We start from the raw sequence: 15921 nt of genomic DNA on the forward strand, positions 1-15921 counted from the left end.
GGATGACCCGGGCGGGACGCACCCCGTCTGCTATCGGTGACAGTCTCCCTTCAGATTCCGATCATGTCTCAGAGCAGTTCTCTATCCACTACACCGACTATTACCGCGATGCACCACCCAAGTCTTATCGACATTCTCTTCGGCCCTGGAATGGGAGACTCGTCAAGGACAAGTGGTTCCCGCGTCATGATACGCCCCTTCATCCTCTTTGCCTACCCCGCCGTTCTGTGGTCATCGCTTGTTTACGCACTTGCCATCGGCTGGCTCATTGTCCTCTCCGAATCTGTCGCGCACATATACGAAGACACCTCTTACAACTTCACACCTCTGCAAGTCGGCTTGGTGTACATCTCTCCCTTCATTGGTGGCGTCCTGGGTACCGCTGTTGCAGGAAAAGTTTCGGATCTCGTGGTCCGCTACCTCGCGCGCAAGAACGACGGCGTATACGAGCCCGAATTCCGCTTGTTGATGGCGCTGCCCATCACTCTCGCTACCGTCATTGGCCTCATGGGCTTTGGCTGGAGCGCCGAAGAGAGGGATAATTGGATTGTCCCCACCGTCTTCTTTGGCGTTATCAGTTTTGGTTGTTCGCTTGCTTCGACCACGGCTGTCACATTTGTGGTGGACTCGTATCGGGTATATGCTGGAGAGGCACTTGTGACATTGAATGTCTCAAAAAGTAAGAATATGGAGAAACCTTCAAAAGAGAACTTGACTAACACATGCAGATATTCTTCACGGTTTCATCTTTTCGCTTTTCTTCCCGCATTGGTTGGAGTCTAGCGGTTCAAAGAACACCTTTCTCGCCATTGGAGGTATTCAGCTTGGCTGCATGCTTTTCTCGATACCCATGTATATTTATGGCAAGAGAGCAAGGATGTGGACAGTGAGGAAGAATCTGATGGAGAAATTCTAAGTAAGAATGCTACGCGTTAACCCACACAATGAAAGATGTGGAGAGTTGACTTCAGCTCCTTGCTCATGACCAGATATTCTCTCATTCAAAGACCCAAAGTTCTGTTTCCCAACGAGACAAGGTTGTTCACCTTGTTGACCACGTGTCATACAGCAAGTTCGCATCGAAATCTGAGGGCCTCCAGACGCCCAAGTATTAGCCGATTGCAACGTCCTCCAGCCAGACTAAAAGACAACGCCCTTCGTCTGCTTGACATCCTTGATGTTTTTATTATTGATCATTAACATGAAGATGAGCATCAGGCTGGAGAATGCAACTCCAGCGGCAAGCATTCTGGTGTGTCCGTATCCGTATGCAAGCTGGATGGCCAGCCTCTCTTCACTTCCGACAGGGTAACTGAGCTGTTTGGGTAAACTCGCAGCAATGAGTGCGGCCTGGTCCTGTGCAGATTCTGGAAGGTAGTGCGCGAGGGCGGATGGAAACACATTGGTCCATATTGCGCCCGAGATGGCGGGCCCGATCGCACCTCCAAAAGCGCCGGAGACATAGAGCAGCGACATCGCTGACGATGTATGCTGGTGGTCGACAGCCGAGAGCACAGAAAGCTGACATACTAGGATAAAGACCGCTCCTCCGATGGAGATGAAAATCTCGCACATGATGATATAGCCGATATTGCCATTGGGCTGGCGGAAGTGGATCATTAGGCCCAGAGTAAAAGTGTAGAGCGGCACCGCGATGTAAAATAGCCATCTGTAGAGGCCAGTACGGCGGATTGCGTAGCCAACAATAAACAAGAGGACACCAGATACAACGGAGAAAGTGTTGTTGATGTAGCCAGCTTCTGCTATAGAGAGGTTGAACACAACCTGCAAGAACGACTGAAAGTAGAGGTTCCATGTATAATAGGATATCTGGTACACCATGTTGAGAGCACAGGTTCCGACCATGGAGCGATCTGTGAGGAAGTGCCAGGGTAGCCAAGGTGAAGGCGCCCAACAGTATTCGTGGATGCAGAACAGAACCATTGCAGCGAATCCGATGATGATCATAGCAATGATCCATCCGGTAGCCCAGCCGTTCGACGCGGACGCTGCAAGGTTAAACGGCAGAAGGAAGATCATCAGACCAAAAGCAAAGAGGATAACTCCAATAACTAGAAGACATGCGTTAGCTCACATTGCCAGACGTGAGATCTAAGCACACGACTTACTATCAAACTCTATGGCAACATGCTTGAGAGTCTGCAATGTATTCCTCCCATTATCCACAGTCTCGTCGGGCATGAGTCCGGCTTTCCTGGCCTTGCTGAGGTTCAACCTCAATATCGTGCACAGTGGTATTGCCACGAACGGTGTGATGATGGCAAAAGTCCCAAAAGCCCATCTCCAGCTTCCGACATTCATTTCGAAAGCCTGGGCAGCTCTAGGTCCTGCAAAAGCAGTGACCATATAAGGAGAGGACGTGAAGGCAAAGGCGAGCCCACGATTTCTCAAGCTCGTTGTGTCTACTGCAACGATAACATAGGCGTAGACGGCTCCAGCGGCTCCGACTGAGGAAAAGACCTTCAGATCATGTCAGCGACGATGTTGCATACTGGACAAGGGCTTTTGCTATCTCACTCTTCCTGCGCAGAGTGCTGGCAGATTCGGAGCCGCGGCTTGCAGGATCATTCCCACAGTGAGCAAACCCACCATAAGCATGAAGCCTTCAGCTCGGCCCCAGAGATCAAGACCCTTCGCTAACGGTATATAGCACGCAGCTGTCATGGCACCGGAAACGATATCGACGACCGTGAGTAGTGAGTGCAAGCCAAATTCGCTCGTGGCATAGGCCGTCATGGAGGAATTGATAGAGGCTCTGAAACCGCCAGAAAGGGTGTAGATCCAGATACTGTTGTTCCATACTGATTAGGTCCACTGTCGATGGAGTAAAGATGCATTTTGGATAACTTACCAACTCAGAGTCGTGTACAAAGCCGTCTTCGTCCATATAAGAGTAGTCGCTTGAGCTTTCCTCACACCAAGCTGGGCATCCTGATCAAGTCCACCGCTCCAGGCGCGACCTGCAGCTCCGGTTGCAGGTTCTGTAGCTAGAGTTCCCTTATCGTCGATCACAACCGATTCTATTCCTGCTTTTGACCTGGCATGGTCAGGAACTGAAGTTTCGGTTATATCTGCGCGGCCAAAGGTAGGCCGCATCTTGAACGACGTGATTCCGATGTCGGAAGATTATTATGAGTACGAGACAACGCGAGAGCCACCACTAGAGAGATGAGAAGTGTCCACGGAAGCCACTACAGCATAGCGGAGAAGGTACCTTGGTGTCTATTTGTATCTTTAGATCCGCCCACTCAGTCACTCACTCCCGCGGCAGGCGAACAAGGGTACTGCAATTCCCTAGAGTCATGCACAGTGGGTACGCGTACTATTTGGTAGTAGTATAGCGAGTTATATGGGCTGGTCTAGAGCGAAATAAACCATGGAGGATACGCGAGCCCTTATCAGATGATACTAGTTGATCGACTAGATCCAAACAAGCTGTTTGTCGGAGAAGAGCGGAGCACAGAGGCGATCTGATAAAATTCTTTATCTAAGCACTCGTTCGCGAGCGTCTTGGCTATGTAAAGGCGGGTCGGAACTCGGCTTCAGCGACTTGGCACGAAAGTAGCTACAGCTAAGAGCATGCTGTAGTTATATTAAGATCTAACGTAAAGCACTATCGAGCCGGCCACTCTATCAAGCTGGCTACTTTTTCTTAGCATCGCGAACACTACGTACGAACTAACTATAATGCTATCTTTAAAATAACTCTAACTTATTATATAAAGAAGGCAGAATTACTCTTACTTTTTAGGCTTATATCTTAGGCTAATTTAAAGACTCTATAATATGCTACTATATTCTTTAGTATATAATCTTTATAGAATTATAAATTAAGCTTAGTTAGCTTTAGCTACTAATTTTATAAACTATATTTTGTAACTATATTTTATATTCTAGTTAATCTTACTAATATAATATAGCAATAGCCTCTTCTACTTTTATTAAGTAACTTATCTATATATAAGTCTCTATATTAAAAATTAAATACTAATATTATAGAACACTAAAATCTAATACTTAATAGGCTTACTACTAATAAGCTGCTTTGCTTAGCATCTATAGTAGCAGATGCTTTATAAAAAAGTAGCTATATTATTACATTATTTTAGGAAAAAGTAGAATTATGCTATAAGCAGCAGATGCATATAACGTAGTAGAGTAGTAATAGAGAAAGATAATAGAATAGGCTATATATCTAAGACCTTAACATAGTAATAGATAGTAGATAAAATTTAACAATATAATAGAGTAGATATTTAGACTAGTCTACGATATACAGTAGAGGATAGTAGAGCTATATTATTATATATATTACTCTTAGAATTATTGCTATCTACTCTATGCTTGCTAGCTTCTAAAGCTTTATAAGAGACTTATTCTCTTATCTGCTAACTTTAAGCTTTTTCTTTTTCTTCTTATTTTTAACTTAGGCTATAAGTATTACTATTTACTTTTCTAGAGTATACTTATTTATATAAGCATTATAGTAAGAGATATAGTAAAGTAGTAGCGCATATCTAAGTTAGTATACTTTAATAGTATTCTTATTTATAAAGTATATAATAACTTTACTACTTATTTACTTAATTATATACTTAATCTTAAACTATATAAAGATATAGCTAGAGGCAAGAGACTAGATAGAGAACTTATAGAAGTAATTTTAGAAGATTAACAATATAGCTTTATAGTAATCTACTTACTAGCAGCTATAGAATAGAGCTAGTAATCTAGCGTATCTAGATAAGCTTAGAAGATTAATAATATTATAGTATAGCTTAGGTAGCATAGATAGTAATATAGTATAAGATATCTATTATATTATTAGATAGTTATTTATTCTAGATATAAAATATAAACTAAGAGTATTATTAAAAAATAAGCTAAACTAAAAGAAGATAGTAATTGCTATCTACTATTAGCATAAAAAAGCGTTAAAAAAGTATAAAAACATATAATCTAGTATTAGTTAATAGTTCTAAGTAAGGCTAGTATAGATACTACTAACTAATACCTAAAGTAGCAAATAGATATAGATTAGATTATAGTTAAGTATTATATAATATATTTTATAACTAAAGCGCGTATCTAACTAAGTTACGTACTTTACTCTACTAAAACGCCTACGCAGCAGTAATGCGTAATATCTTAATAACGCTAGGCTTAAAATTTCTATACTAAAGCAGATATATAGATTACTATTCTTAATATATAAAATTAGTAAATTTAGAGTATTAGACGCGCTGTAGCTATCTATAACGTCTCTAAAATAACTATCTAAGACTATTATAATAGAAAGTATTCTTAATATAACTGCAAACTAAATATAAAGCGCCTAATAAAACTAGAAGAGAAGATAATTATAGAGTATATACTTAAGTATTCTATATATAGTTTACTTATCTTAAAGGCTAATATATAAGATATAGCTAATAGACTACTTAGAGAGCACGCTAGCAAGCCTATTAGTAAGAACTAAGTTAATAACTTTATTAAGTATACTTTTAAGCTATATAAGCGCTAGAGCTATCTATATAATTACTAGTAAGCTGCTTATAAGAACTTAGTAGTTATCTAGCCTTAGTTTATGCTAGTTTAAGATATAAAGGAGAAGTATAAAGTTATAGATAAGAATATATATAACTTTAATAAGTCTAGCTTCTTAATAAGTAAGATATTCTCTTAGCTTATAGTAATAAGTTTAGAGAAGTCTAGAAAAGTAAAGAAGCTTTAGCTTAGTAATTATAAGTAGATTATGCTAGTATAAAGTATTAGCGTAATAGAAAAAATAATTCTACTCTTCTTTATCTTTATAGATAAAGTTCTTATCTTAAACTAGTTCTATAACCTCTTATATAACTAGATTATCTAAGTTAGCTCTACTAGCTAGATAAATAATAATCTAGCGCTTACTTAGCTTAAATACTTTAACTTTTATATACGTCTTATTAAAGTATATAAGCTACTTATTATTAATAGCTATAAGAGCTATTATATAGTAGAATTCTAGAAATACTATAAGAAGAAGAAGATTATTACTCTTTATATGCTTATATACTTATCTTACTTGCTATAGCTATTTAACGTTGCTTATTTCTTACTATTAAAGCATATATATAGTAATAGTATCTTAGCTTTAGTATATAGTTATATCTACTATATTAATAAAGAAACCTTTCTACTAGCCTTTAAAGTTACTTTTAAGAAGACGTTTATAGTAGAGAATATTTATATAGAGTTTTAAGATACTAGCTTAGTTCTATATAACTTAGAAGTAGTATTATTAAAGCTTAATATACGCCTCTATACTCTACTATTAATAACTATTAAGAATAATATCTAGTAGGCAAAGATATTGCGTAACGCCTATAAGATAAAAGTATAAAGTATACTTATTTAATAGAGAGTATAAAACTATATAAGTTCTATAGTAAGGTTAATAGATAAAAAGATTATATAGCTAAGTAAAGGCGCTTAGCAGATAGCATATAATATAGTATTAATATAAGAAGAAATAAGCTACTTTTAAGATACTATAGAAGTAATAATAAAGTATAAAGCATATAAATAATAATATATATAAGTAGAGAAGACCTTAATAGTTAGAGAGATATTAGACTTAATTACTATAATAGCAGAGAACTATTATAATAATAGTAATAGACTATTAAAGAAAGTATACGCAGAGAGGCGCTATAGCACTTATAGTAAGACTAGATATAATACTTATATCTATAAAGTAGAGATAGAGAATATAGAAGATAGTAATGCTTCTAATAAATAATATATTTATATTTATAGTATATAAATTTATTATAGTATTGCGCTACGTTGCTGCGCAGGCGTTTTAGTAGAGTAAAGTATATAACTTAGTTAGATACGCGCTTTAGTTATAAAACACATTAATATAAACTCTAAATTAACTTAATCTATACCTAAACCTTTTTGCTAGAATAAGTATAAGTTAAGTTATAGTTACGAATATTTAGATTATAGTTAAATTTATATTATATAAGTATATATAAGTCTTAGTTAGTAATTTTTTTTAATAGTAGAAGTAATATATTAGTAAAGTAATAGTTATTATAGTTATTTATTATAGTAGAAATATATTTATATTCTAAACTTCTTAATTATATAGAGAAACTAGCTAGCGTCTATGCTACGTCTATATTTAGACTTATAAAGACCTTTATTATTTTAGGCAAAAGTAGAATTATGCTATAAGTAGTAGATATATATAATATAGTAAAGTAATAATAGAATAAAACTAACGTAGTTTATAAGCAAGCGCTGCACTTAAGCGAGCGCTGTAGTCTCTCTACTAAAATAACTACGTAATATTAATACGTAATATCTTAATAATAATAGGCTTATAGAACTTATACTAAAGCTAATATATAGCTTACTATCTCTAATATATAACTATAGTAGATAGAAAGTCTCTAACGTGCTAAGAAGATCTATAATATGCTAGAATAAATAATTTAATAATAACGTAATAGAAAGTGCTCTTAATATAACTATAAGCTAAACTTAAAGCGCCTAATAAAACTAGAAGAGGAGGTAATTATAGAGTATATACTTAAGTATTCTATATATAGTCTACTTATCTTAAAAGCTAATATATAAAATATAGCTAATAGACTACTTAGAGAGCACGCTAGTAAGCTTATTAGTAAGAACTAAGTTAATAACTTTATTAAGTATACTCTTAAAGCTATAAATATGCTAGAGTTACTTATATAATTACTACTAAGCTACTTATAAGAATCTAGTAATTATTTAGCTCTAGTTTGCACTAGTTTAGAGTATAAAGAAAAAGTATAGAGTTATAAATAAGAATATATATAACTTTAATAAGTCTAGCTTCTTAATAAGTAAGATATTATCTTAGCTTATAATAATAAGTTTAGAGAAGCTTAAGAAAGCAAAGAAGCTCTAGCTTAGTAATTATAAGTAAGTTATATTAGTATAAGGTATTAGTATAATAAAGAAAGTAATTTTACTTTTTCTTATCTTTATAAGTAAAGTTCTTATCTTAAACTAGTTCTATAATCTTCTATATAACTAAGTTATCTAAGTTAGCTCTACTAGCTAAATAAATAATAATCTAGCACTTACTTAGCTTAAATACTTTAACTCTTATATATATCTTATTAAAGTATATAAGCTATTTATTATTAATAGCTATAAGAGCTATTATGCAGTAAAATTCTAGAAATACTATATAGAGAAGAAGATTATTACTCTCTATATACTTATATACTTATTCTACTTACTATAGCTATTTAATATTACTTATTTCTTTCTATGTAAGCGTATATATAATAATAGTATCTTAGCTTTAGTATATAGTTATATCTACTATATTAATAAAGAAACCTTTCTACTAGCCTTTAAAGCTGCTTTTAAGAAAATATTTATAGCAAAGAATATTTATATAGAGTTTTAAGATGCTAGCTTAGTTCTATATAACTTAGAAGTAGTATTATTAAAGCTTAATATATACCTCTATACTCTACTATTAACTACTATTAAGAATAGTGCTTAGTAGGCAAAGATACTATATAACGCCTATAAGATAGAGATATAGAGTATGCTTATTTAATAGAGAGTATAAAACTATGCAAGTTCTATAGTAAGGTTAATAGATAAAAAGATTATATAGCTAAGTAAAGGCGCTTAGTAGATAGCATATAATATAGTATTAATATAGAAAGAAATAAGTTACTTTTAAGATACTATAGAAGTAATAATAAAGTATAAAGCGTATAAATAATAATATATATAAGTAAAGAAGACCTTAATAGTTAGTAAGATATTAGAATTAATTTACTATAATAGCAGGAGAATAGTTATAATAATAGTAATAGACTATTAAAGAAAGTATGCGCAGAGAGGCGCTATAGTATTTATAGTAAGACTAGATATAATGCGTATACTTATAAGATAGAAATAGCAGAATATAGAAGATAGTAATAATTCTAAAGAATAGTATTCTATTATATATAGTATATAAATTTATTATAGTGTTATGCTACGTTACTATATAGTTATTTTAGTAGAGAGACTGCAGCGCTTACTTAAGTATAGCGCTTGCTTATAAACTACGTTATAGAATAGGCTATATACCTAAGACCTAAATATAGTAATAAGTAGTAGGTAAAATTTAATAGTATAATAGAGTAGATAATTATAACGTCTAGCAGTAGTAACTTTAACTATAAATTATTCTAATAGTAGAGTAATAGCAGCTTAGCTGCTTAAAGGCTTATACTAGCCTTAAGTAAGATTAGAGCCTAATTTTCTTAATAAGACTATATATTTAAAAGCTTCTGCAGCTATTAGTATATATTACTCTAGATTTCTAGATTATAGTTCTCTACTCTAAGTAAAGCTAGTAAGCTAGATAACTAAAATATAGCTCTAAGAGCAAGCAAATAGAAGTAGTTAAGATAGAGATAATATATTAATATTATTATTTAGTTATTAAGCTTAATAAGTTATAGACTAAGGCTAGATAGCAGGCGCTTATAATATAAAAGTTTGCGTAGAGTATAAATTAAGATTGCTGCTTAAAGATTCTTATAATAAGACTATTATTACTAGTATAGCTACCTTCTAGTAAGTTATAGCTACTTTACTTACGTAATAACTAGTATTCTCTATTAATCAAGTATATATACTCTAGAGTAGATTAGGTTTCTTAAGAGATATAAGACTAACTTACTTAACTATATCTACTAGGCATTATAAAGCTAGAGTTTCTAGTAGATTATTACTTACTCTATACTAGCTATAGCTAAGAGTTCCTATCTTACTTAATAAGATTAACCTTTATAGTAATATAGATAATAAAGTGTAAGAGATACTAGAGAGGTTTATATATAAGTAAAGCATCTCTACTTAACTTACTATCTACTCTCTAACTTACTACCTACGCTCTAGTATACCTTACTTACTCTAGCTTTCTCTTCTCTTTTCTTTTACTTTAGCTAGTCTACTCTAGGCTAGCGTATACGCTAGCTTAGCGCCTGCACGCCTTGCAGTATATATAGCTAGCTACTCTCTTCTCTTAGTAGACTCTTTGTCTACTATTCTACCTTTAGTTAAATATAAGTACTTCTTATTAACCTAAGCCTTCTATGCTTATAGTCTGCCTTATATAATAGTAGACTAAAGTAAAAATTGCTCTTTATAAGCTTTATAGCCTTAATTAACGTAAGTAGTTTCTTACTTATGCTTAGTTATTATATAGAACCTTAGATTATTAGCTCTTTATTAAGTCTAGTAGCTTTTTTTATCTCCTCTTACTGCTAGAATCTTAGTCTCTGCTCTACTATATAGAGTATAGCTTAATACCTATCTCTTTAGAAAGAACTTACCTCTTAAAGCTATTACTTGCCTATCTACGCTTGCTATACGCAGTAAACTCTAGAAGTTTATATCTAAAGCTCTAAGAGCTTATTATTACTAGCCTACTAAAGCCTACTATATATCTAAACTCTAGAAGTTTATCGTTGCTAGCCTACTAAGGCCTACTATAAACTTAAAGCTCTAAGAAGTATACTATTACTAGCCTACTAAGGCCTGCTATATATCTAAGCTCTAGAAGTTTACTATTACTAGCCTAGGAAGATCTGCTATATACCTAGACTTTAGAAGTTCTTAGCCTAAGAAGCTGCTAAAAAATTAGTATATATATAGCTACTCTACTACTTACTATTATATGCTAGCTATTACCTTTACAGCCTAAGGCGCTAAGAAAATTTTTCTTAGCCTTTTACTCTTAAGATTACGTTATCTTGCTAGCGTAGCGCTAGCCTCTTATCTCTCTCTATATTAGAGTTATCTTCTTTGCTATTTAGAATAGCTACTCTACTACTATAAATACTACTACTAGCTAAGAACTTAACTGCCTAACTCTCTTATATATCTTTTATTTCTTTTTTACTTACTTTCTCTCTATACTAGCGCACTATAGCTAGTTCTAGAAATAAGATAAAGCCTTCTAATAAGAACTTTAAGAATTAGAAGATCTGCTTCTATATAAACACTAATCTTAAGAATTGCAAGAATATATGCTACTTTCTAATAGATAACCTAAGACTAGCTATATCTCTACTCTAATAGGCAAGCAAGTAATATAAGTATATTTTCTAAAAAGAACTTAGCTAGACTTAACGCACCTAAGCTATACTTACTTAACTAAGCATCTAAAGAATTTTTAAACTATAATAATAGCATATTTAACTAGAGATCTATAAAGAAGCTAAAGCTACTGCTAGTGCTAGCGTTCTCTATTAACATAGAGTTAGGTTTAGATAATAAAGCTAAGTAAGTTAACGCACGCTCTTCTAAACTATATACTACTAATGCTAAAGTTAATAAATTAAGTAATATGCTAGAGATAACTACTATAGAAGATCTAATTACTTCTAACTAACTTAGTAAAGCTAATACTTTAAGCTAGATACTAGGCCTTAGCTAGCCTATCTCTACTCTACCTAATATAGCTTCTAAGACGCTTATCTAGATAGAGCGTACTCTATACTCTTACTACGCGCTATAGAGTTAAGATATTAACTTTATAGAGCTAGATGCAATTTCTTCTATCTTTCTTTGCTATAGTAATTAGGCACTCTCTAACTTTACTTACTTTATTAACTACTACTTAGATAATCTTAGCAATAATAGAGTCTAATAGATTTGCTAGTATCTCTCTATAGACTAGAATAAGATTATAAAGCAATCTATATTAATATCTAATAAACTCTTAATACTCTAGATTATCTAGCTAGATCTTATTACACGTCTAGCTATTACTCTTATATAGTTAGCTTAGCACTAGAATTAGCAATTTATAAAGAAGTATAAATAGTATAATAATAATATTAAGAAGCTTATATCTAAGTAAGAGGCAGCTTAAGCTACAGCGTAATAGAATAACCTTAACTAAGATAATCTCTAGTAATAGATTAATAAAGGCACTATAAAGTATAAAGCCTTATAGAAGTAGGCTAGAATAGTCTATAACTAATACTACTATATTAAGGCAGCTTAGAGCGTAGCTATAGAGAAGTAGTACTAAGTAAATAACTCTACTACTATAAACTTAGATAGCTTTAGCTGCTAGTAGCTTCTACTACCTTAGCTAGTATAGGCAACTAAATTATTGCTATTTTAGAATAGTAACCTTCTGCAATTTATAAACTACAGCATACCTTAGAATAAGCACTAGATCTCTAAGTTTTAGTATACTCTAAAGCTGCTGCTTACCTTTCTACTTATAGAATATATCTTTAAGTTAGGATTAATAGTCTCTCTAGACTTCTATCTAGATTCTATTTGCAACGCCTATAACTATATAGATAACTAAGATAATATAGAGAGCTACAGCAACTACGCTCTTAAATTTAATAGTAGCAATTTATAGGCATAATTTATAGCCTAGATAGATAAGATAATTACTTACTTTAAATAGAATAGCTACTAATATTAATATAAGAAAAACTGCGCTAATATAGTCTTTAATAATGTTTCTAGAACTACCTATACTATCCTGCTATATATCTAGAGCTATAGATACTAGTTTAAGCAGCTGTTTAAGTGCCTCTATACTCTATATACTTACTTTAGAGACAGCAATCTCTAGACTATAGCTAACATAAACCTAGCTATATTAGAATTCTTCTACTTTCTTAATAGTAATAAGACTAGCTTATAAGCATAGTCTAAATTTAATATTTAGTTCTCTAGCTTTACTAGTATATTAGGCTATAAGCTATAGTAGTAGTAGGCTAACTTTTAGAAGCATATCTCTATAAGCTACTATAATACTCTCTCTACGTACGCGTTTAATAATATACTTATAGTAATAATATAAGTTTAGAATATATGCGCTATATATTTTAGAAATGCTAATTTTACTATAACTATAAAGAGTATAGAGCGTAAGCAGTACTAGTAGTAGAAGCAGAATACCTATAAATATGCTACTAAAGATAGCATATACTGCTATACTAGTAAGTTATATATAGAAAATAATTAGTTTACGCTAAAGCTAGCTACTACTAACAGTAAGCTTTACTACTACTAAGATTAGGCTAGCACGCCTAAGGCAAAGATTATAATCTTAGCTAACTCTCTTCTAGCTAAGATTACTACTAAGAATACTACTAAGGAAGAAGCCTAAAGACTTATCTAAGCTAGACTACTATAACTGGCAGTAGTAAGAGCTACTATACTTAAGATTATCTAGGAACCTCTCTAAGACTAAGGCTGCATATAAGCGGCATAATATAGGGCTTATAAATCTAAGAATCTATACTTCTATAGCTTAGAGTATAATTTAAATTTAGACTTAGAAGAAAACGTCTCTTTCTAGATATAGAGCTACTATCTAGAAATAATTTAAAGCTCTAAAAAGACTGCTTAGCGCCTATCTATACTTATATCTATATAGCTAATACTCTTTATTATTTATTCTAGATATAAAACATAAACTAGAAGTATTATTAAAAAATAAGCTAGACTAAAAGAGGATAGTAATTGCTCTCTACTATTAGCATAAAAAAGCGTTAAAAAAGTATAAAACACGTAATCTAGTGTTAGTTAATAGTTCTAAGTAAGGCTAGTGTAGGCACTACTAACTAATACCTAAACTTCTTAAAAATTACCTTAGGTATAATAATAACTACCCTGCTCTAAGCTAGGCTTAAGAGGCATAATTTTTATAGTACGCTTAACTATAGAAAAGCAGTACGCGCAGTTACGCGCAAGTTAAGAATATATTTTATATTAGTATCTAAGTGCTATAGTCTTCTATCTCTTTATATCTTTGCATTGCTATTACTATTACTATTATTATAACTATTATTAAATATTCTATAATCTAACAAATATTAAGATATATTCTCTCTTTAGCAACCTGCTGCTCTTTCTAACTACTACTTAACCTTACTAGATTATATTATGTCGCCTTTAATACTATTAAAGCCTAATAGCTAATATATTATTAAGATTACACATTTAAGCTTATCTAGATATGTTAGCTTACTAGCTATGTTTAAAGGCAGCTAGTAGATAGATAGCTATGCTGCTACGTTATTAATATTATAGAATTAGTTCTATAAGTTAGTTATTAGCTCTCTTGCTACTAACTACCTCGCTTGCATAATATAATATTAGTTATATTATACTGCAAGGTACCGTAGTAGCGTTATATACCTCTATATTATAGACGTAATTAAGGTATACTAGCTAGAATATACGCTACTAAGTTACTCTATTCTTAAGAACAATTCTTATATAGATAAGAGAGCAATAAGCAAGCAGGCAGCTATGCTTATAGACTAAGTAGCAGAGTATTATGCAGTAACAGATCTTTATAGCTATAAGAAGGATTTCCTTAAGAAGCTTTAGAAGCTAGTAAGCGTTAAATAGATAGTAATAATCCTAAGAGCAACGTATTTAATATAGCTGCTTTTTTGCAGAGCACCTGCTACTATAGGTACTAAGCAAGGCAGCTTATTAGCAGTAAGCCTATCTATTAGATTGCAGAGTTCTAGAGTATTAGTGTTTAATATTTAATGCTAGGACTTATATATAGAAAAGTTACTTAATAAGAGCAAGAGGGGCTGTTGCTGTATTATATTAGTAAGATTAACTAGAGTACAAAATATAGTTACAAAATATAGTTTACAAAATTAGTAGCTGAAGCTAACTACTCTTTATTATAAGTGCTAAATAGCTTAGAATTATGCAGCTTCTACTATAAATATAGCGTAGTTTGCGTTTTAGACCTTTATAGAACAAAGCTCTATAGTTCTCTATACCTGCTATACGCTAGCAGATAATAAAGCAGATTATAATTTTATTACTAGCTATTTAGCTATAAAATTCTTCTTACTTTAGCTTATTCTGCTACCTTAGCTAATTAAAGTTAAAGCATATAATAGAATTACTACTAAAGAAATTACTTATTAGGCTAAATTCTACCTAAAGGTAAGTAATTACTTTAAATAAACTAGTGCTCTAGTTATAGAAAGCTATAAGAATTTTAACTTTATATTAAAGTTCCTCTAGCACTAAGTCTATAACCTCTAAATTAACTACTAGAAATTATGCTAGAAATTTAATAATATCTACTACTAGTAATACTGCTAGCTTACTAACGCAGCGCTTATTCTCTTATACTATAGCGCACTTAAATAGTCTAATACTTCTCTTAAACTACTAGTTCTACTAATATCTGCAGATAAATTAGATAAAAGTAAAAGTTTCTCTAGTCTTACTTAAAGTACTACCTAAAGGTAGATATAGTAGTTAAAACTCTTCTTATCTTACTAAGGCTAATAAATCTAAGCTAGATATCTAGTAAGTATTAGCTAAAGCTATTAAGATAATAAGTAAGAGAAAGAGTTATACTATCTACTAAGTATGCTAGCAAACGCCTATTACTATATAATGCATAGCTATAGAAAAGAACGTTAATAAGTATCTAGATAACTCTAAGAAAGTAGAGCTTAAAGACATCCTATTACTAGAGATATATAAACTCTATAGCAAAGACTTTCTAACTTTTAGCAAAAAATTAGCTAGAATCTTATCTAAGCACTCTAAATATAACTATAAGATTTAGCTTAAACTAGGCGTAGAGGCCTTAAACTACTGCATGCATCTATAGTCTAGGCGCTATAATAAAGCTATACAAAAGTATATTATAGAAATAAAAAAATATAGTTTTATTGCTAAAACTAACTCTACAGCACGCAGTAATATAACTATTATAGCTAAGCCTAATAGTAGTATCTATATTTGCATTAACTACTATAATCTTAATAATATTACTATTAAGAATTACTACTTTATTCTCTTCTTTAGAGAAATACTAGC

The 15921-nt window shown here is 32.1% G+C and overlaps 2 protein-coding genes across 2 annotated transcripts in view; one reads left to right on the forward strand and one right to left on the reverse strand.

Moving 5' to 3' along the window:
- The window catches only part of SNOG_12785 (hypothetical protein), a gene marked incomplete at both ends in the record, with an annotated part of 2702 nt that extends 1786 nt beyond the window's left edge, over positions 1-916 (forward strand). The window contains 2 exons of the mRNA XM_001802951.1: positions 44-679; positions 729-916. Coding sequence (XP_001803003.1) covers positions 44-679; positions 729-916 — 824 coding nt within the window. The remainder of the gene's footprint in view (positions 1-43; positions 680-728) is intronic.
- A 224-nt stretch (positions 917-1140) lies between these two features.
- On the reverse strand, positions 1141-2322 carry SNOG_12786 (hypothetical protein; the record flags this gene model as incomplete). Its single annotated transcript, XM_001802952.1, has 2 exons — positions 1141-2072; positions 2130-2322. 2 exons carry the CDS (start codon positions 2320-2322, stop codon positions 1141-1143), a joined length of 1125 nt encoding a protein of 374 aa, XP_001803004.1.
- Positions 2323-15921: the final 13599 nt, after the last annotated feature.

The sequence above is a fragment of the Parastagonospora nodorum genome, assembly GCF_000146915.1.
Source record: "Parastagonospora nodorum SN15 chromosome Unknown scaffold_23, whole genome shotgun sequence".
Lineage (NCBI taxonomy): Eukaryota > Fungi > Ascomycota > Dothideomycetes > Pleosporales > Phaeosphaeriaceae > Parastagonospora > Parastagonospora nodorum.